Source organism: Orycteropus afer, unplaced genomic scaffold (genome assembly GCF_000298275.1).
Source record: "Orycteropus afer afer isolate SDZICR_OR568_19922 unplaced genomic scaffold, OryAfe1.0 scaffold00296, whole genome shotgun sequence".
NCBI lineage: Eukaryota > Metazoa > Chordata > Mammalia > Tubulidentata > Orycteropodidae > Orycteropus > Orycteropus afer.
This window is the reverse complement of record NW_006921883.1, coordinates 4,071,102-4,092,080: the sequence shown is the minus strand read 5'-3', so window position 1 is coordinate 4,092,080 and position 20,979 is coordinate 4,071,102. Positions and strand designations below refer to the sequence as shown.

Here is a 20,979-nt window from a genome sequence, read left to right as displayed (position 1 = left end):
ACATAGTAGGTACTCAATAAATGGTACTTATTACACTCTCACTGCCCTTGGTTTAGGATTTTATCATGTCTTGCCTGAATTATTGTAAAAGCTCCCATCTTATCGCACTCCAAGCCACCCTTTACACCTGTCACCTGCATGTAACATCTAAGTGCAGGCCTGACCAAGTCAATATCCTAACTGATCTTTCGTGATACTCTCTCCAACACCTCCAGTAGCTCATCAAAATCACTTTTTTTTCCTTCTCCAATTAACACCAATTTATAAACCCTGTGCCCCTGAGACTCTGATTCCTAAGTCCAAGAAGAGGCCCGATGTACAGTTTTAACTGCTCCACAGCTGATTCTGAGAGGCAGCCAGGACTTAGCCTGATTTTTGCACATATCTTCCCCATGCCCAGAATAGGAGCTCTGGTAGCGTAGTGCCCAAAGGCACTTGACTGCTAACCAGAAGGCTGGCGAATCTAACCCACCAACCACTCCTCGGAAGGAAGGTTGGGCAATCTACTTCCGTAGTGATGCAGCCTTGGAAACCCAGGGAGGGGTCATTATGTGTCAGTTCCAACTCGAGGGCACATAACAACAACAACAACAACATGCCCAGAATGTCCTTCCTCACCCTGCTTGCTTGGCCACATTCCAGTTGCTTATCAAAACTCTTTTTAGACTGAAACCTGGAGAAGCCACCCCTGACCACTCCTGTCCACTCTCCAGGGTTAACTGCTCCCTCCTCTGGCCTATTTCTGTCCCTCAATGAGACGGACTGACACAGTGGCTGCCACAATGGGTTCAGGTATAGCAAGGATTGTGAGGCTGGCACAGGCAGGGCAGTGTTTCATTCTGCTGTGTACAGGGTCTCTGAGTCAGGGTTGACTCGACAGCACCTAATACCAACTACTATTGTCTACTTCACACAATGGCACATTTCTATGACTGTATGGATCACAAAGTATGGTTAAATTTACCCACTTGTAAGTCTCCCTCATTGACCTAAAGTCTTCCAGAGCACTGGATACTCAGTAGGCATACACATGCTATGTTCACATGAATTATTTTCCCAGTATACCCTACACTTGAAAAATCAACTCTTATATGCTTATCAATCCATTTTCAAGATCCAGAGTGCATTTCTCATCTATATTCCTCTAACTGACAAAACGTGACCATTGTTCAAAGGAGAAAACCAAATGCTACCCACCCAAACCACTAACACAAATTTTGAGAATTACTTTCCCTATTCTGGACTCCCATGAACTCTCCTTACTCTCAGCACTAAGTCAAGTCTGTCCTCCCTTCAATTCTCAGTGCACACATCACCTTCTTTCTGGAAATGCACCCTCAATGACGCTAGGTACCAACTTCTCAACACCTAGACTTGGTGCTTTATGTAGCAAGTCAATCAACAAGGGTCGTATGACCTGAATTAAGCAAAAAGGGCCCCATAAACATCCTATAATTATAGCTTACTGAAGAGGAAAGTAAATATGCCCAAGTGTAAACACCAAAAGCAGAAAAAGGTCAAATCATGAGGTAAAACAAAACATCCAATGTCACTGAGTCAATTCTGACTCATAGTGACCTTATGGCATATAAAATAAAGCATTTCCAAACTTCTTCTCCTTCCCCTAATGAATTGTGGAAAGTCATTTCATGGGGCCAGAAATCAAAGACCTTTTTTTTTCCTTTTTTTTCAGAATCTTTTGTTGTAGTCTGGGTGAATGTTTACAGAGCACATTAATTTTCCATTCAACAATTTATGCACATTTTGTTTCGTGACCCAAGTTGCAATCCCTCAATGTAACAGCACTCTTTCCACTTCCTTCCTGGGCTCCCTGTTTCCATTTGTCCTTCTTTCCTGCCATTTTGCCTCCTGAACTTTGTTTTGGGGCAAATGCTGTCCTTTTGGTCTCCTATGGCTGACTGTTCTGAGAAGTACATTCCTCACTGGTGTTACTGTTCACTTTATAGGTCTGTTTATTGTTTGACTGAAAGGTGATCCCCAGGGGTGGATTCAGTTGCAGGCTTGAAGGGTCTTCTAAGACTATTAAATCACTCATATGTTCATTAATGACTTCATCCATAAAATATACCTAGATCCTGTCTTTATTGTCAGCATACTTTTAAACTGTTATCAATCATCATACAAGTAGCAAAATGAAAACCTATAAATCACAGAAAACAACTATTTCCAAATCAACCAAGAGGTACTAAGAGTGCATCTGCTCTTGCTGCTATGTGCCATCAAGTCGGACCCAACTCTTAACGACCCCTCTTTGGGTTTCTGAAGCAGTATCACTACGGAAGTAGATTGTCCAACCTTCCTTCCAAGGAGTGGCTGGTGGGTTTGAACCGCCAGCCTTCTGGTTAGCAGTCAAGTGCCTTGCACACTATGCTACTGAGCTCCTGAGAGTGTTTCAACACACACTGATTAAACAGTTATTATGCATGTATAAAAGCTGCCCTAGTGGCATAATAGTTAAAACACTCAGCTGCTACCAAAAGGTCTGTAGTTGGAACACACCAGCCCCTCCATGGGAGAAAGATGAAGCAGTCTGATTCCTTCAAGATTACAGCCTTGGAAACCCTATGGGACAGTTCCACTCTGTCCTATAGGATCACTATGAGTCAAAATTGATGCCAATGGATTTGTTTTTTATGCACATATAAAGAAGTCTGGGTGAAGATTATTGGCTCACCTACCCAGCAGCAAAAAGCCTGGAGATCTGCTTCCGGAAAGAATGCTGCCAAGAAAACCTTATGGAGCAATTCTACTGTGTCACGCCTGGGGTCACTCTGAGTCGAGGATAAGTCAATGGCAGCTAATAATAACATGCACATATAGAGCAGTGGAGCACACAGGATATATACTATATATCTTCAGGATACCATTTGGCTTTATATCAGCTGTAACTATTTGGAAAAGGATGAGACTCAAAGATGGATACTGCATATAGGGAAGCACTAGATCTGAGGCTTGCTCATGCAGGCATGAGGTGAGGTAAGGGACAGCATCATGCAGCATCATGATTTACTAGTCAATCTAAAGGATTAAACTAAAGTCCTGACTCTCCATCTCAACTGGCAAAAACTCCATTCTTACTGTTGGTAAGGTCAAAAATAGAGGAATCACCCTTGATGACCCCTGCTCCTCTCACATGCCATATGCAACCCCTCAGAAAGACTGCTGATTTTACCTTTAAAATATATCCAGAGTCAGACCCCTTCTCACTGCCTCTGCTGCCCCCACCCTAGTCCAAGTCACCATTATCTCTCACTTAGATTACTGGAGCAACCTCCTGTTTGATTGCTCCCACCCTGGACTCCCACAGTCTACTCTCAACATAGCAACCAGAAGAAATTTCAAGTTAAAATAGCAAGTTGGAGGTTATTCCTTGGCTCAAAACCCTGCAATGGCTCTCATCTCACTTAGCTTTACTTCAAGTCATGACAATGACTAACAAAGCCCTACAAATGTGACCTTGCGTGACCTCATTTCCTGGTTGGATCCCCTTAGCTCCAACCATCTGACCTTCTTTGCTGCTGAACAGTCCTGGCATTTGCCTACACTTTACTGTACCTGTACCCCTGCCTGAAGAGCCCTCCCCCAGATATGTACTTGGCTAACTCATCTGCCCATTTCAAATCTTAATACATCCTTCTTACTACATCCTCCTCCCTCCTCAAGCCTTCTAACCCCATCCATCTTTCTTTTCCCCCCACCACATACCATACTCGAACATACACAATTGATTCACTGTGTTTGTTTTTCATTGTGTCTCCACTCTGCTGGAATGTGAAACTTTCAAGGGCAGTGACCTTTGTTCTGGCCAACGAATGCAGCCCTAGCATCTTTAGCAGTGCCGGGTATATGACCGGCATTTCAATATTTGTTGAATAAAATGAAGTTTCTCTTAATAGAGGGACCTAGGAATGAATCTATTTATTTTAGGTCCCCTCCCTCATCCCTATCTTCCTACCTGCTAAATAATACATGATATTTCTTTATAGAGGAGCAACATCAAATCACAGTAACACGAGAAGTTCTAAGGGCAGGAGAAATGACGTGGATAAAAACTCATTCAGACTAAAGTTTACTCAGATTATAAATTTAAAAAAAGGTTATAAATAAATACAAGATCAATATCAGATCATTTCTACTTCTGGAGGGGAAGCAATATTTGGAACTCAAAGCGAAGTATGTTGTATCAGAGGAAAAAAGCCACCATCTCAATCTCTCTCTTTGGTGGCTTTCTAAATTACATCCCTCATTTGGGTCAAAGAGAAGCTGCCTCACTGCACCTCAGCTTCAGAACACCTAGGAGCCCTCAGAAGCAGGCAGGTGGCCACATATTAATCACTTTCACATTTGCAGCACTCAGTGTGATAAACCCAGCATACATGCTTACTGATCTGATTTAAATGTGCATAGATTTTCTTTCACATCAGCTGATAAAGGGTTTTCAGGCTCCCAGATTACAAAATTAATATAATAAGCAGACAGACCTATTGAAACCAGGCCAAAAGAACGGCTAAATGTTTACTGTATACTTAAAAAGTATTTTGTGTTAAATGAAGGGATATTAAAAAAAAAAAAAAAAAATCAACCAATAAAATGGTATCTAAGAAATCATTAACTTCCTATATATAAATAAGGGAACTAAAACTCAGAGATGTTATAGTGACTTGCCAAGGACGTAAGTAATTTGGGGGAGGGGGATGCTCACAAAAGGCAATTTACACAAATCATTTAAAATGGACAACTGGTGACTCCAAATAACCTACTTTCATCTCGCAGTTACCATTACATACTCCTGGTATTCAACACAGGACAATCCTATTAGAATTTAGCATTTCATTGCTATACTGTTAACTCCTTCAGCTTTGATACTTTTGCCTGCCATACTGGTGGTGACAGACTACCAGATGCCTATGTTACAAAAGATTAAAAGAGAACGTCTTTTGTTTTAAAAACACCTTTCTACTTTTCAAAAATTAAACAGTAAGTAGCTAGTACAGACCCTAACACTTAATCCTTATGATGACCCTATGAGGAAGTACTTCTTTCCTTTTGCCAATGAGAAAACTGTGCTCAGAGGCATTAAACATTAAATATCTTATCTGAGGCTCCCTTCACATCCATGCACTGGACAACCAGATTCCATGCAGGCCCACAGGGTCTTGGGTTGAGACCCTGTACTTGGAATTCTTAGCTTGATCACTGCCTTCATCAGCACAACTAACTCAGCTCCCTCTAGTCTTGGACCAGATCCATCCTCGCTGCATGGCCTTGGGGAGTCCTCTCCAGGGGGGATTAGGGCCTCTCCTCTGGGGCCTCAGCACCCTGGCACATTGCTCTGTGGACCTGGTGCCTGGCGATGCCTAGGCTGGTTTACCTGTCTCTTCCACTAGTCATGCAAGCCATGGAGGATCCTGCAGACACCAGCAGACTTACTAGAATCTACACTGTGCTCTATACATGTGGGCCGGTAAGCAGTACAGGTCTTCTCGATATATTCTCATCACACAGAACTATGCATTATGGTGTCATTTGTGATAATCATTTAGTCAATGGCATTACAAAACTTCATATATAGATGGCAAATTCAATCTAACTTGATATTAATATTTTATTTAAAAACACTTTGAAACACTATAACAATAGAGTTTTATTCAGTCTGAAGAAAAGGAACAAAGTGTTATGTCTATAAGTGAATTTATACCTTTTTCCCCTCATAGAAAGGAGCTCTGCTGGCACTGTGGTTAAAACATTGGGCTGCTAACCAAGAAAGTCAGTGGTTTGTCCCCACCAGCCACTCTATGGGAGAAAAATGAGGCAGTCTGCTTCTGTAAAGATTTATAGCCTTGGAAACCCTCTGCAGCAATTCTATATTGTCCTAAAAGGTCACTAGGAGTCAGAATTGACTTGGCAGTAGTGGGTCTGGGTTTGGATTTTCCCCACACAGAACATCTCAGTTGTTAGGGTTCTATCATAGTTTGGAAATCCAAAGATGACCACACAGGAACATGTGCAGGTGATATTTCTGAGCCAAGAGGAAAGTCCAACTGAGTTCCCAGTGCTCCAAGAGTTACTGGGAGAAGCATGGGTTGGAGTGGGGTCTTCTGGCCTATTTTCCATTCTGTTGTGATCAATGTAACATACTGGGTGTCTGAGAGATGCTGAGGAGGGCTCCATGGCTCAAAAAAGAACTCTGAGAAACCACTGACAGGATAATGTCAGCAGGACCCCACCTAGCTTTATAACCCAAGACTGTTCTTGGCCCAGTAACACATATTAACCAAGGAAATGAATTATCGATTTCAAATGCCCCCAATGGTTACTACTGTATATTCACTAAGAAAATACACACTGAGCCAAGGATTAAGGCTAGATCTGAAGTCTCCTTAGAATAGCTGGGGATGGGAGAAGAGGAGAGGAGAAACACATTCAGTAAGATGGGGCTAAAACAAAAAGGATGAGTGGTTTCAACTTCCAGCCCAGAGGCTTCAAAATAAGGATGAATTTGCAAACAGCCCAACTTGTTAGACCTTTTCTGTATTCCTGGTACCACCCTTGCCTGGCTATTTTTAGCCCCAGGAGAATGGGAAGGTCTCACTGTAGCTCTGCCTTACCTTGTGAGCCCTGCTGGAATGGTTGTTGTTGTTGTTGTTGTTGTTGTTGTTGTTATGTGCCGTCAAGTCGGCCCCGACTCATAGCGACCCCTCCTTGGGTTTCCGAGGCAGTATCACTACGGAAGTAGGATTGCCCAACCTTCCTTCCGAGGAGTGGCTGGTGGGTTTGAACCACCAGCTGTCTGGTTAGCAGGCAAGTGTCTTAGCCACTATGCTACCAGAGCTGGAATGGTAGCTATCTTTAATTAATGTCTGAGGGACATAAGACCAACCCTGCAAGTGGTAAAAAGCAGCACAGTGGTGAAATTCTACCCAGCGAGGCTGATATGCCCATTACTGGTGAACCATTCCTAAACTCCTGGGGCTATTTTTCATTGCAAAGGCGGTGCCATCTGGAACATTTGCTGAGAGCAATGGAGGAGCCTCTGTATAGTTCAGAGTGCAGAGAACAGGACTGCCTGACTGCTGGTGTGCTCCTTCCTCCTGCTTCACTAAGCTCAGGCTACATTTTACCAAGAAACCACTTTTGTGTGATTTTATAACATTTCTCTGGAATAAAGGAATTTTACCTTAAGTGATTCCCTCTAGCTATCTAGTCCACATTCATAAACAAAGATGAAACCAACATTTCTCCTAAACTAACTTTCACAGTCTTTCCCTTTTATAAAATCCCTCAAGAGATAAGCCTAAAGCTTTTACAGTACAATGATTTGCTGCCATTCAGATTTAGCTGCATTAAATCTTGTATTAGTGATAAGTGGTATCTTTGAAAGTAAAATTGCATGTGCTAAGAAACTGATAGTGAAATATATGCTTTATGCAATCCCAAACTCACCAACATCAGCACTATAAAGGCAAGGAGAAGGGAGAAGATAAAATGCTACCATCTGACGAAAACAAAATTGAGATCACAGAATTACAAAGCTGGTCAGTGACGGACGAGTACACGCTGCCTAGGCAGGGATCAATAAGCTGCCTAGGAAGAAAGAACTTAAAAAGCACCTGTTAAGTCATCAAACAAAATACGAATGAAATTCAAAGTTTCTGAATTCCCTCCTAATGTACTACAGACTACAACAAACCACCTCCTCCTTCACTCTACTCTATTAACCTAAATAGGTCTGTGTATCTAAGATACCATTATCCAATGAAAAAGTCAGAATTCTAGCTTCTCTTTCAGCTGAAGGAACCATAAAACTCTTTCTTCACTTTCACAGGAAGTACTCACACTAAAACCTTTATTAAGCTTAAGTAATGTTTGCCCGTACTCAGTATGGTCAGAAGTGTCAGGCTACCACACTTTGGAGCAGTTCAGCCTTCTCCCCTCATTCTGCAACTGGTTCCTAACCAGCCTGAGATGTCCATTTGGAGAGCAATTGTATGTTCTGACTGGGACAGGACAACAGGCTGCACAGCAGGTGACTGCGCTGGTGCTGTGACACTCACTGGCAGAGTATCTGGGCAGTTCTGTAAGAGGAATCTAGCAGGACCTGCTTCCCGTGTTTCTACTATTTTAGCCTACTAGATAGGAAGAAGGAGAGGCCATGTGATAACTTTGTGCAAAGTATGCTAATAGATAATCAATATGCTGGAAAACTTATGACAGGGTTGACAATGACAGCCAACTGGCTAGCACAATGAGGTCCAACAGAACTTTCTTTGATGACGGAAATGTTCTTTATCTTGCTGTCCACTACGGCAGTCTTTAGGTCTTAAAAAGCAGCTGAAATTACGGCTAGTGTGCTGAGAAACGGCATTTTTAATTTTATGTAATTTTAGTTCACTTGAATATAACAACCGCACGTGGTTCGCAGCTATGGTAATGGTCAGTATAGGTCTCAAATGCTCAACAGGCTGACTGACCACAGCAGTCTTCTGGATGCGAAAAGCTCAGGAGCCTCATGCCTTTACTTTCCCCCAGGAATTAAGGGGGAAGGACGTCTAATTAACACTCCTTTACTGCTTTAGTAATTAAAAGGCACTTCCTACTCATACTCTCTCTCATCTAAATGTGGACTTCATAAAACAGAACGTGAGAAATGTAAAAGCAGTGGAGTTGCTGTTTTCTTACTTCAATGAGAACTTAACAGGTAAATAAGTATTTTGACTGTTTTTTCCTTAGTTTTACATCTCCCCTTACATTGCAGGCAGCTCTGGTAGCATAGTGCCTAAGGCACCTGACTGCTAACCAGAAGACTGGCGGTTCAAACCCACCAGCCACTCCTCGCAAGGAAGATGGGGCAATCTACTTCCGTAGTGATACTGCCTCGGAAACCCAAAGAGGGGTCACTGTGAGTAGGGTCCAACTCAACGGCACATTAACAACCACCATCACCTACACTGCAATACAGACTTTAGACCAAATACCTACAACAAAAAATTGTTTAAATTGCTTACAGGTTTTTATTTATTTGTTTCCTTCTCAAGTCACTGCAAGACCTTTGATGTGATTTTGCTCTGAGGCCTGAAAAGATAAAAAAAAAACAAAAAACCTCTAAACAAAATCCCGAGTGCTCAGACTAAAGAAGATTCCTTCCAAGAGCAACTGCATACGTCAGAGAGAACACAGTGGAACTGCCCTTTATGACCGCAGTCCTGAGCATGCTCAAAAAGTTTTAGCCTAGTTTGATATTCATCTCATCTTTATTCCTAAAAATCACCCACACTAGCATCCTTCATAAATACTGGCTGTAAACAAATGCTAATGCCTCACATGCTGCATGCTGCAGCTTTAAATGGCAGTCCATTGTAAAGATGTGTCATCTAGGGACATTAGCTCCCTGAACATTACACACCAAGGCTACAGCAGAAACAAACTATATTGAGGATCAACTGGTGTTCTTTCTGAAGTTCCTGTTGTTGTTATTTGCCATCAAGTCGGACCCAACTCATAGCGACCCCCTCCTTGGGTTTCCGAGGCAGTATCACTACGGAAGTAGATTGCCCCATCTTCCTTTCGAGAAGTTCCTAGAGACTGTTTAATATTCTTGAATCTGTTTAAATAACATAAAATGGTGGTTTTAATGAAAGAGATTTGTCAAATCCTAAGCAATGGGTGTTAATTTCAGTTCTAGAGTTTTGTTTTTTTTTTCTTTTTAAAATAAACTGGATGGTTTCATGGACAAAGTGGACCATAACAGTAAACTCAAAGTAGATCTTAAGACAGATGCCATACTTTCCCTAATAATTTCAACAGCAGGACACTTGAAAAAGGCTGCCATTGTATTTTTTTTGTGTACATGACCTGAATGACAAGGAGCTCTGGGGTTCAGTGGTTAAGGCATTTATTTGGCTGTTAACCAAAAGATCAGTGGTTCAAACCTACGAGCTGCTCTGTGTTAGAAAGATGAGGTAGCCTGCTTCTATAAAGATTTACAGCTATGGAAACCCAATCGGGATCACTATGAGTTGGAATCAACTTGATGGCAGTGAATTTGGTTTGGTTTTTGTTTGGCCTGAATGACCGTAAAACCAATGAATGAATTGAGTTTGGCTGCAGGGTTCTACACCAGACACTGCCCACTGTCAACTATTTACCAACAATTTGCATGAACTCACAGAAATACGAAAAAGGCAGCCAGCATGCTTCTGGATACATTTAAATTCCATGGAATACAATGGAATTTAAATGTAAAGTCCTAAATTAAAGGCTCAAAAAAATCAGTACCACCAGCAGTAGCCAAGAAGTCAAGGATTTAGAGCAATTCATGTAAAAAAAAAAAAAAATGTAGAAGCAGGCTCAATACATGCCAACAGTGATGTGGTCCCTCAAAAAGCTAATTATGTTTACAAATTTTAAGCTGCCAAGAAAGCTACTATTCTTTACTAAAGTTTGTGCTGCAGATGTTTCGGGGTACTGCATTCTTAGGATTAACATACTCAAGATGTGTGAAGGCGCTCCCCCACCCCCATAGTAAGAGTCAGGAGACTAGTCATACACTTAGAAGGAGAAGGAAGAGGGACTGCTGTCTCCAAATGTCTGAAGGACTGACGTGTGGATGGAATAGACTTATTTTGTGTAGTTTCTGTAGACAGTAAGAGAAGCAAGAGAAGCAAATTTGAGTTCAGTGCTAGGGAGAACTTGTCAAAGACCAGAATTGTTCCCAATGGACTGGTTCACCTGGCGAGGCAGTAAGCACATCAGGGAAGGGGCAGGTTGATGACCCAGGAGGTTTCTACCAGAGCAAGAATTAAATGACTCCCTCTTCCCACTCTGCCCCCACACTGGTCAAAAGACTTTCACAGGCAAGACCACCCACCTACCTAAATCTCACACTTTCCCATTCTCTCAGTCAAGGCATTACATCAGAATGCAAATTAGTGAGAAAAGTTAGGCCAAGGATTACTAACCTATTTCGTAAGTAAATAACCTAGAAATTTCAATGCTTTAACAAAAGTTGTGGTTAGATGCCACTGAGTCAATTCTGACTCACAGTGATGCCACAGCACAGAGCAGAACTGTCCCATAGAGTTTTCTAGGCTATAATCTTTACAGGAGCAGATCACCAGGTCTTTCTCCATGGAGTGGCTGGGCGGGCTCCAACCACCAAGCCTGCTGTTAGCAGCTGGATGCTTAACCATCACTGCAGCACCAAGGCTCCCCTAACAAAAGTCGGAGATACTAATAACTAATAATAAAACAAACTATGACAGCTGAACCGCTAACCCACTGGGATCCAGATACACTGTTCAGATTCTATACATTCTACTAGCTTTCCTACACCATTTTCCTAACCAATAGTCTTAATTTTGGCCAGTTAATAGACTTCAAACTGAAAATGATTAAACGTAACAGAGATTCATGTTTTTAAAACTTCCTCAAATTAATGAGTCTTTTACCTCTTCTTCACAAAGGTTACATACAAGCAAGAAGCCTATGTAGGAAGTCCTTAAACTGCACAAGCCAGCACCTGGTGAAATGATCTAATTCTGCTCCCAAATCAGGGATTGAGAGGTGTGGAAGGTGGAAGTAGGACTTACCTTTAGTCGCAGACACCCATTCCTCCCCCTTATTTCACGCTTCCTGAAAACTATCACTAAGCCACACTGCAGTGTTCAAACAAATGCCTAACAATTTGAGTCCCCTAATTCTATCCTAGTCACAAGATCACAGATACCAAGACCTCATTACCCAACTATTCAAACTCGTCATAAAAAGTATTCTCAGAACCTTCCATAAAGTGTACTTTAAGGAGGAAGCTACCAGTGGGTCTCCAGATCCCTGATGCCAGACCTACAGATTAGTCGAAAATAGCAGTGGTACCTTCGTCAAAGCCATCCCTTTTAGCCTGAAAACTACATTCGATATCATTTGCTCTAAAAGCTTTACCTTTCTGAACATGGATGATGTCTGGGAAGTTGGCCAGATGTCCCTGGTACAGCGCTAACAGGTCCATGACCGGGTCCAGGTCCTGCCTGGGCTGGTCGGCAAAGAGCTCGCCAATAGCATCGTAGGCATCTCCGGTGAAGGCGATGGCCTGGTTCAGGCCGGCCGAGAAGGCCTGCTGGTCCAGCTCGAAAGCCTGGCTGAGGCCACGAAAAGACTGGCCCACCTTCTGATACTCCTTCTTGAAGCCGGTCACCTGTTTGCGTGCAAACTCGTTGGCTGTGTGGTTGAGCTGCAGTGCGCTGTCGTCCATCTTCTTGGTGAAGCTCTTGAAGCCGTCGATCTTGCTCTCTACTTCCTGCAGGTCAAGGGCGGCGGCGGGCGGTGTGCTCAGAGTCAGGAAGAAGTTGGCGCCCACCATCTCATCCTTCTCGGCCTTCCTCTTACCCTGTTTCCAGGCCTTCTCGTCGGTGCTGCTGGGACATGTCAGGAAGTGCTGGAAGACATCGCACTGCGCCAGCACTGGGTGGCTGGCCATGTGATTCATCCACCAGATGAGGCCTTTCCGGCGCTTGGAAATGAAGTCCTCCTCGAAGCGGCCAGTGGCCTGCTTCTCAGGCAGGTGGGGCACGGAGATGACTGGAAACTTCTCAGCCAGGCGCGCATACAGCCAGTCGAAGTGCTTATAGCGTCGGTGCACCGGCACCTGTGTGTGCGTGGGCACCAACTTGTAGGATATGTAACTCTTCATGCCCTTGAACTTGGTCTGTTTGGTGGGGTCGTCGATGGTGCACTGGAAGGGGTACGGGTTCTCCTGCCACTCAGGACCGTAGGGCCCGAGAACGACGCACAGCTTGTCCCCGTCTTTGACGAAACCTGACGCCTCGCCTAGCACAAAAGCCTCCCCACCCGACTTGACGAAAGTGGAAAATCGGTTGAGGTTGCGGCTCACGGTGGCTGAGCTCTTGGCCCCTGACGGGTGGTGCTGCAAATGGTGCGGAGGCGCCGAACTGCCGCGGGAACCCAGCGACAGATCCGAGCGCGTCGATAGGCGGTAGCGACCCGCGGCCCCGACGCCCCCAGACGACGAGCCATCGAGGTCCGGATACGCACCGCTGCCCAGCGCGCCTGGCTCGTCAGCCACAGTAGAGCTGTCGTCCCACTCATCGTCCCAGTCATCGTCGCTGCCCTGGCTTGCCTGATAGCCGCCGCCGCCACCGTAGAGTTGCTGAGGCGACGGCTGCAGGGCGCCCCCACCGTACGGGAAGCCCGCGCCAGGCGGCTGGAAGGTGCTCGGCGGCGGCGTCTGCTGTGCTTGCAGCAGCGGCTGAAAGGCGTCAGGCGGAGGCTTAAAGGAGGCGGGCGGCGCGGCAGGCAGGGGCTCGAAACCGCCGGGCGGCACGTTGGCGTAGCGGGCTGGGACGCCCGGGCCGCCGTCGCCTGCCGGGCCGGGCTCTGGGGCGCGAATCACCTGTACGTACGAGGCGGGGAAGAGACCGCGATCTCCGCGGCTGTTGATACCCTCAAGCCAGCCCTCGATGTCCTGCTCGCTGCACAGGCTCAGCACCTCGTGCTCCCGCAGCGAGATCTCGCCTGGGTTCTCCGACCTGAAGTCGTACAGCGCCCGAGCCCGCAACGCCATGGTCCCGGCGCCCTAGCGAGCAGCCCCTCACTCCCGCCGCCCCGAGCCCGGGGCCCGCCCCAGGAGCCCTCGGTATTTCCCGCGCCTTAGCGCGCAGACGGGAGCCCGGAAGGCAGCGAGCAGCCCGGTATTGCGGCCCGCCGGTCGCGCCCTCAGTGCCGCTCGGCTCGCAGCTCCGAGTGCCGCGCTGGGCCGCCACCGCGGCCGGGGGCGGAGCCCGCGGCCTCCCACGTCCTCAGATGCGCTAATCCACGACCGAGAGCCGCGTGCCAGGCAAGAGCAAGCGATGGTCGAGCCGTGCCGCCCACCGCCTGGCCCAGTTCTGTGGCCGCCGCTGCCCCCTTGTGACCGCTGCTGTGCAGGATAGGGTTTTCAAGGCTGTAAATCTTTATAAAAGCAGACTGACTCATCTTTCTCCTGTGCATTCCTGTGAAGACACCTGTAATTGGAGTTCTGCATTCATACGTCATTAATTTCAGCCTTCTCTCTGATTCTTTTCAAGCTAACATGAGAAATAGGCCAGAAGAGTAAACAGTTATTTTTAGGGCTGTGGTAACTTAAGCATCCTGCACAAAACCACCAACTTACTCTACCTGAAATCCTTCCACTGTTTATCCCTAACACAGAACCTTAATTCAATTCAGTGTCAAATTCTGAATTATAACATACTCAGCTGAAAATTCTGATTTATGACTATTTTCAAACAAGTAACAGGAATCACTGAATCCCAATGTTGACATTTTATGTGATCGCAGATGTGAAGTCAACACTAGCGAAACACCTGGAACATTATTTCACTTGTTAACTCATGAGAATCTAACAGATTATCTATGATAAATAAATTTTGTTTCATCCCTACTATTCATTTGGTGGAAGGGGCCCTAATGACACAGTGGCTAAGTGCTCAGCTGCTGACCAAAAGGTCAGCTGTGTGAACCTACCAGCCACTCCACAGGAGAAGGATGTGGCAGTCGGCTTCCATAGATATTACAGCCTGGGAAATCCTATGGGGTAGTTCTACTCTGTCCTGGAAGTTGGAGTTGATTAGACAACAATGGGTAATTCGTTTGGTAAAGAGCCCTGGTGGTATACCAGTTAGGTGCTCAGCTGCTAGCTGAGAGATTGGTGGTTCAAACTCACCCAGCTGCTCCACCGGACAAAGACCTGGCAATCTGCTCCCATATAGACTAAACCCAAAAAAAAACACACACACACACAACTCACTGCCGTGGAGTCAGAGCCAACTCACAGCGACCCTTCTTTGGGTTCCTGAGGTGGTATCTCTATGGCAGTAGATTGCCCAGTGTTCTTTCCAAGGAGTGGCTGATGGGTTTGAACCTCCAGCCTTCTGGTTAGCAGTCATGTGCCTTAGGCTCTATGCCACTAGAGCCTGGAAAACCCTATGTGGCAGTTCTACTCTAACACCTGGGGTCACTATGAGTTGTAAATTGATTTAATGGCATCTCATAACAACATTCCTTTGGCATTCCTTTTTAGGTTAAAGTGTTAATTGTAGTAACATAAAACTTGCAGTGTTTCAGGCTTTGAAATGAGAGATTTAAAGCCTACTGCAGGTGTGAGAATTCACGGAGTTTGAGGTGATGCTTTCTACAGACTGGGTGGGCTGGTCTGAAGAGCAGAACTTGAGGAGCTGTTACTGATGTCTGAGGTAGTGTTCAGCACGGTGCAAAGATGCCTGTTACAATCATACTCAGCCTTGTGTGTTTGGAGAGGTGTCAGGCTTTAAGGAAGATGGTAGCAGGCTGGGCATGACTGGGCCCTGCAGCTCCAAGTAGCAGGAGAACCCTTTAGGGGCCTTGGCTATCTAGAAAATGTACTCAAGTATTTGAAAACTTTTAACTGTGCACTCATGGAAGTAGAGACAGCGGTACATTTTAAAAAGATTTCTCTAGCAAATGGAATATATTATTCGTGATTTAGTTTATATAGTTACCTTTATAACCATCAACTATTTCATTATTTATTAGTAAAGAAAAGTCCTCAGAGGACACCAAATGGCCACAGAAAACTGCATTTTCACACTTAGCAGTCTTCGGTGGCCTGGTCCCTGGCTGTCTTTCCAACTCTCTCTTCCACTAAGAGAGGCCACAATTAGTTTCTTTCCCATTCCTGAATCAAGCCAAGCACATTTCTGCCTCTGGTTTTAGCCTTGGCTGGTCTCTGTGCCTGGAATGCTCTTGCCTCTCTTCTGCCGTGGAGATACCAGAAGTCATGTGTTCAGACAATGGCATAAGAATATGGGGGGAGCCTGGGTCCCTGAAGCACCAACCCCCATCAGACTTTATAAGGAAAAAAAACGTTTGTTAGACTTAGCCACTGAGATTGCAGGGTTGGTTTGTTGAAGCACCTGGCATTGATTATCCTGATTAATACAGTCTTCCTCCCTGCCTGCCACTCCCCTTCCATCACCAAGCCTTGTTTTCCCTTATAGCACTAACATGAATAAGCATCTACATATTTAATATTATCTCCCATTAGAATGTAAAACCTTTTGAGGCCAGTGAGTTTGTTATAGGACCAAATGCGGGTCCCTGCCCGGTGTGCACAGTCAGGCCAAAACAATTTACACACGAGATTGAGAGGAGAGAAAATTATTTGTTGCCAAGCGGCAATGCAAGGAGTAGGGGTAGTTCAGTACCCAGATCTGACTCCTCGAGATGCCATCAAATACAGTTTCTGTAGGTTTCAGGAAAAGGAGTTATTCATATTCACAAAAGGTTGAGAAATTTGGAGCATGAATGTGAAATGGGTGACCATTGCTCCCGGAGGTGGATGAGTCACACTAGCTTCCTGTCATTAGCTGATAGGGGCTGGGGCAGAGGGGAGAGGGTCTGTGATTAACTTTTGTTCCTTTCTGCCCTATTGCACATGTCCCCAGGCCAGAGTTAATTTACAAGTTGTTTCTAAGACACTTCTAGTGTGTTTTTTACCTGCAGGAAAGAATGTTTTCCATTCAGTTCTTTAAGGAACTGAATACTCATCTGTCCCGTGAGGAAATAGTTGGGGATAATTTAGTTTACTTACCTATTCCCATCTGGGTACGAGGGTGGGGAAAATAGTTTTTACTTTACTCATTTTGAGTTTCTTCTGAGACTGAAGACACAGCAATGAAGGAAACAAACCTGATTGGCAGCCAGTAAATAGTCAATGAGTGAACGAGGGAATGCCCATTCTTTCTTCCCTCCAGTCAGCTGTTCTCAGTAGCTCTTACATGTCTATGTCTTTGTGCCTCTGCCCTTTGCTGCCCGTTGTAGCTAAATGTTTCTAAAGGCAACCAAATAACACATTTCTTTGACTCAACTACCCAACACACAACTTCAAATTTTCTGGATTGCTGGAAATTTTACCACTGGCTAAGTCGGTCAATATTTTTAAAAATAACACTATATTTATATTTTACTTGAAAACTACTCCGATAATGAATACCTACTTTCACCTGTGTGATTTGATTTCTTGCTATAATTTCAAGGACTTTTTTTCCCAGACAGAGCAGATATTATCCTCTCCATTGTTACAGATCTAGAACCAGAGGCTCAGAGGGGGTTGTCTGCTGAGGTCACATGGCTGGTGACTGATCCAGTGGCTACTGGCTATCCTGAGAAGCCCATCACCCAACTTGTAGGGCTGCCACCTCAGAACTACTATGACTGTTATAGATAGAGCACTGGCCACTTGCTGGAAGGTTTATTTTGTTGTTTACTGCCACGCAGTTGGCCCCCAGCTGATGGCAACAGCACCCATGATGAGATGAAATGCTGCCTGTCCTGTACTATTCCCATGACCAGGAGCAGTTCTAACCGTTGTGATCCACAGGGTTTTCCTGGCTGATTTTCAGAAGTAGATGCCCAGGCCTTTCTTCCTAGAAGCTTTATTTATTTTAAAAAAAAAAAGTTACCATTGAGTTGATTCTGACTCACGGTGATGGCATATGTAACAGTAAAATGCACTCCATAGGGTTTTCAGTGGTTGTGACCTTTCAGAAATAGATCTTCAGTCTTTTCTTCCCAGGTACCTCTGGGTGGGTTCAAACTGCCAACCTTTTGGTTACTAGCTGAGTACTTAACCATCTATACCGCCCAGGTGACCAGCAGAAGCTTTATAGCTGAAGTCTAATAGGCCTGGATTCAAGAACAGACTGTGTCTAAAGGGAGGGCAACTTACTGTGTCTCTGCCTGCTTTGGGTTTCACCTGGAGTATAGGTTTGATGGGGGCTGAAACTTTTGTCTGCTTTATTAACTGTTATATCCCCAACGTATTAAATCCAATAAATACGTGTTGAATGAAAGAAGGAGTGAACAACTTTTCTAAACCTTAGTTTTCTTTGTCTACAAAATGGAAATAAAAAATCCACATCATAGTGCCATAGCAGGATTTAATGAACCAATACATTTGTGTGGTGTTTTGTTCTTAGTTGCTGTGGAGCACATTCAGACTCATGGCGCGTCTGTGTGTGTAAAGCAGATCTGCTCCATAGAGTTTTAAAGGCTGTGACCTTTCCAAAGCAGATCAAGAGGCCTGTCTTCCAAGGTGCCTGTGGGTGGATTCGAACTGCCAATCTTTCAGCGAATAGCCAAGCGTATAATTGCTTTTACCACCCAGAGACGCCTTTACTTTCCCTCATTTCTAATGATGGTGGCCATCCCAGGAGAGGCTGTGCCCACGTAGGGGACCATAAACTTGTCTGCAGTTTCATCTTCAAATACAAATCCCTTACCTGTCTAGACAGCCTGAAAGGCCTTGACCACTTGTTGCAGAAAATCCAAGTCAGACATGAGCCACCTGGGACTCTCTGCCAGCCAGACCTCAGGCTTCCAGTTATAAATTCTGTGTGTCCCTTGCTCCACGGGCCCAGGAAACTAAAGCCAAATGTCGACTTAGAGAAGACCAAATCTGACAACCAGAGTCAACCAGAAGTCACCAGCCCAGTCATTTCTAACCCATAAGCCACCAGCCCAGTCTAAACCCTCTGTCATTGAGTCAATTCTGACTCATAGAAACTCTATAGCACTTCCAAAGCTGTAAATCTTTAGGGAAGTAGACTGCATCATCTTTCTACCACTGAGCAGCTGCTGGGTTCTAACCACCAACCTTTTGGTTAGCAGGCCAGTGCCTTAGCCACAGTGCCACCAGAGATCCTAGAACCAAAACCAAACTCACTGCCATCAAGTCGATTCCTACTCATAGCAACCCCTTTTGGGTTTCTGAGGTGGTAAATCTTTACAGAAGTAGATTGCCCTGTCTTCCTTCTGTGGAGAGCCTGGTGGGTTTGAACCACGTATGGGAGCTCTGGTGGCATAGTGCCTAAGGCATTTGACTGCTAACCTGAAGGTGGTGGTTCAAACCTATTCCTCAGAAAGAAGACTGGGTAATCTACTCCATAGAGATACCACCTCAGAAACCCAAGGAGGGGCCGCTATAAGTCGGAATTGAGTCGATGGCAGTGAGTTTGGTTTTTGGTGATGGGGCCTCCATGAATCAGAGTCAGTTTGATGCCAATTGGTTTAGTTTTGCTTCCTTAAAATGACATTTATCTCTCACATTTAAGCATCTGTCACTTATATTTAAATAATAGATCTGCTCTGTGCCCATTCTTGTAAATTAGGTTACTGGATTAGTATACAGTTTCACTCCTGCAAAAATTATTTTGCAAATGGCAATACACTCCTTGAAAACTCTGTTGTTTAGATTACTATGGTGTTCTGCTCAGCCTACTAGGTATGTATTCACTTCTCTCCCCAGTTACTGTTTCACTTTAGAAACATAAATTACTTAATACTTGATAAGAGTCTTAGAGGAGTTGTCAATATGTTGTGAAAGTCAGTATCTAGTAAATTTTCATTTAGGTTTTGTTTGGTTGTTGATTCTTTTAGATTTGCTGGTTCATTTGTTGTTGTTGTTATGTGCCATCGAGTCAAACCCGACTCATAGCGACCCTTCCTTGGGTTTCTGAGGCAGTATCACTACGGAAGTAGGATTGCCCAACCTTCCTTCCGAGGAGTGGCTGGTGGGTTTGAACCGCCAGCCGTCTGTTTAGCAGGCAAGTGTCTTAGCCACTATGCTACCAGAGCTCCCGCTGGTTGATTTATTTCTCCAGATTTCAGATTTTCCTGCAGCTTCTGACCTCCAGGCAAAAGCGGTAGGTGGAGCTCTGACATGTAAATGAGATAATGGCCTCATTCAAAATCATCCATTGTTATCTGTTCTTGAGCTTTCATTCCTTTCTGAGTATAAGTATGTCCCCAGGCCCTCCCTTCCATTCAGTTGAGTTCACACTTTAGCAGTAAATGGTTCAGGGTATAACCATAGGGTTTTCAGTGGCTATAGTTTTCCAGAAGTAGATCACCAGGAATTTATTCCCAGGTGCCTCTGGGTACACTAGAACCACCAACCTTTCTGTTAATAGCTGAGTGCTTAACCATTTGCTCTATGGAGGGACTTGATTTTGAGGAATAAATCACCAATTCAAATGCCTGCATCAGACAGGCAAGTGATGTAAATGGGCCTTTGGAGGGACAGGTGATGGTAGGGAGTGGTAGGCTTGTGGTGAACTGAGAAGACTTACCCTATCTAAAAGGGATACTGGAACTTAGCCCTTTAGCCCCTTGGTGGCATGCAGGAATACTGGCCCCGTATTGCCATATGGCTCAATTTTTCTTGAAAAGTCAGAAATCCTTATTTTTAGTTGAAGTATCTTGATTTTTTTAAAACAAAAAAAACATTGTGTGGGCCAAATAACAGGAGTTTAAGGGGAAGATTTGATCTCCTAGCCTCCAGTTTGCCACATGGGTTTTGAACATCCATGATGTCTCTTACTTGCCTTGCTCGTGGCTGGGGAACGGACACCTGAGCCCTGTGAGGCAGTGCTGTGTTGCATATCCGCTATTTCTCCTGGGAATGTGTGAACATCTTCCAGGAGGCCAGCTGTGGCACAGGAGACATGAGAAGGAAGGCACCTACTTCCAACAGAGGTAGGATAATGGGTTTTTCTCCAGGGCAGCAGTGGATAAATCCCTCTGTTCTCTTTGTAAAGAATTTTTGTGCCTCCTGTAGGAAGACTGGGCAATCTACTTCTGTAAAGATTTACCACCTTAGAAACCCAAAGGGGATCGCTACAAATCAGAATCAACTCAAAGGCAGTGAGTTGTTATTTATTTATTTATTTATTTTGTCATAATAGGAAAAGGTGGGCTGCTGGTGACTGAGCAGACATTTTCTCTGCTCGGGTTCTATACATATTGGCCGAACAGAGAAATCATGTTTATGAAAATCCTAAGGAGCAATGGAGGGATGGATCAGATGACCTGTCAATAGCATAGATGGCACTGACGTCAACCACTTCACATAAAGATCTGCATATTCAC

General features: G+C 44.6%; 1 protein-coding gene across 1 annotated transcript in view; it reads right to left on the bottom strand.

Moving 5' to 3' along the window:
- SNX18 (sorting nexin 18) overlaps positions 1-13,597 on the bottom strand; it is a 63,462-nt gene extending 49,865 nt beyond the window's left edge. The window contains exon 1 of the mRNA XM_007951537.2: positions 11,959-13,597. Coding sequence (XP_007949728.1) covers positions 11,959-13,597 — 1,639 coding nt within the window. The remainder of the gene's footprint in view (positions 1-11,958) is intronic.
- Positions 13,598-20,979: the final 7,382 nt, after the last annotated feature.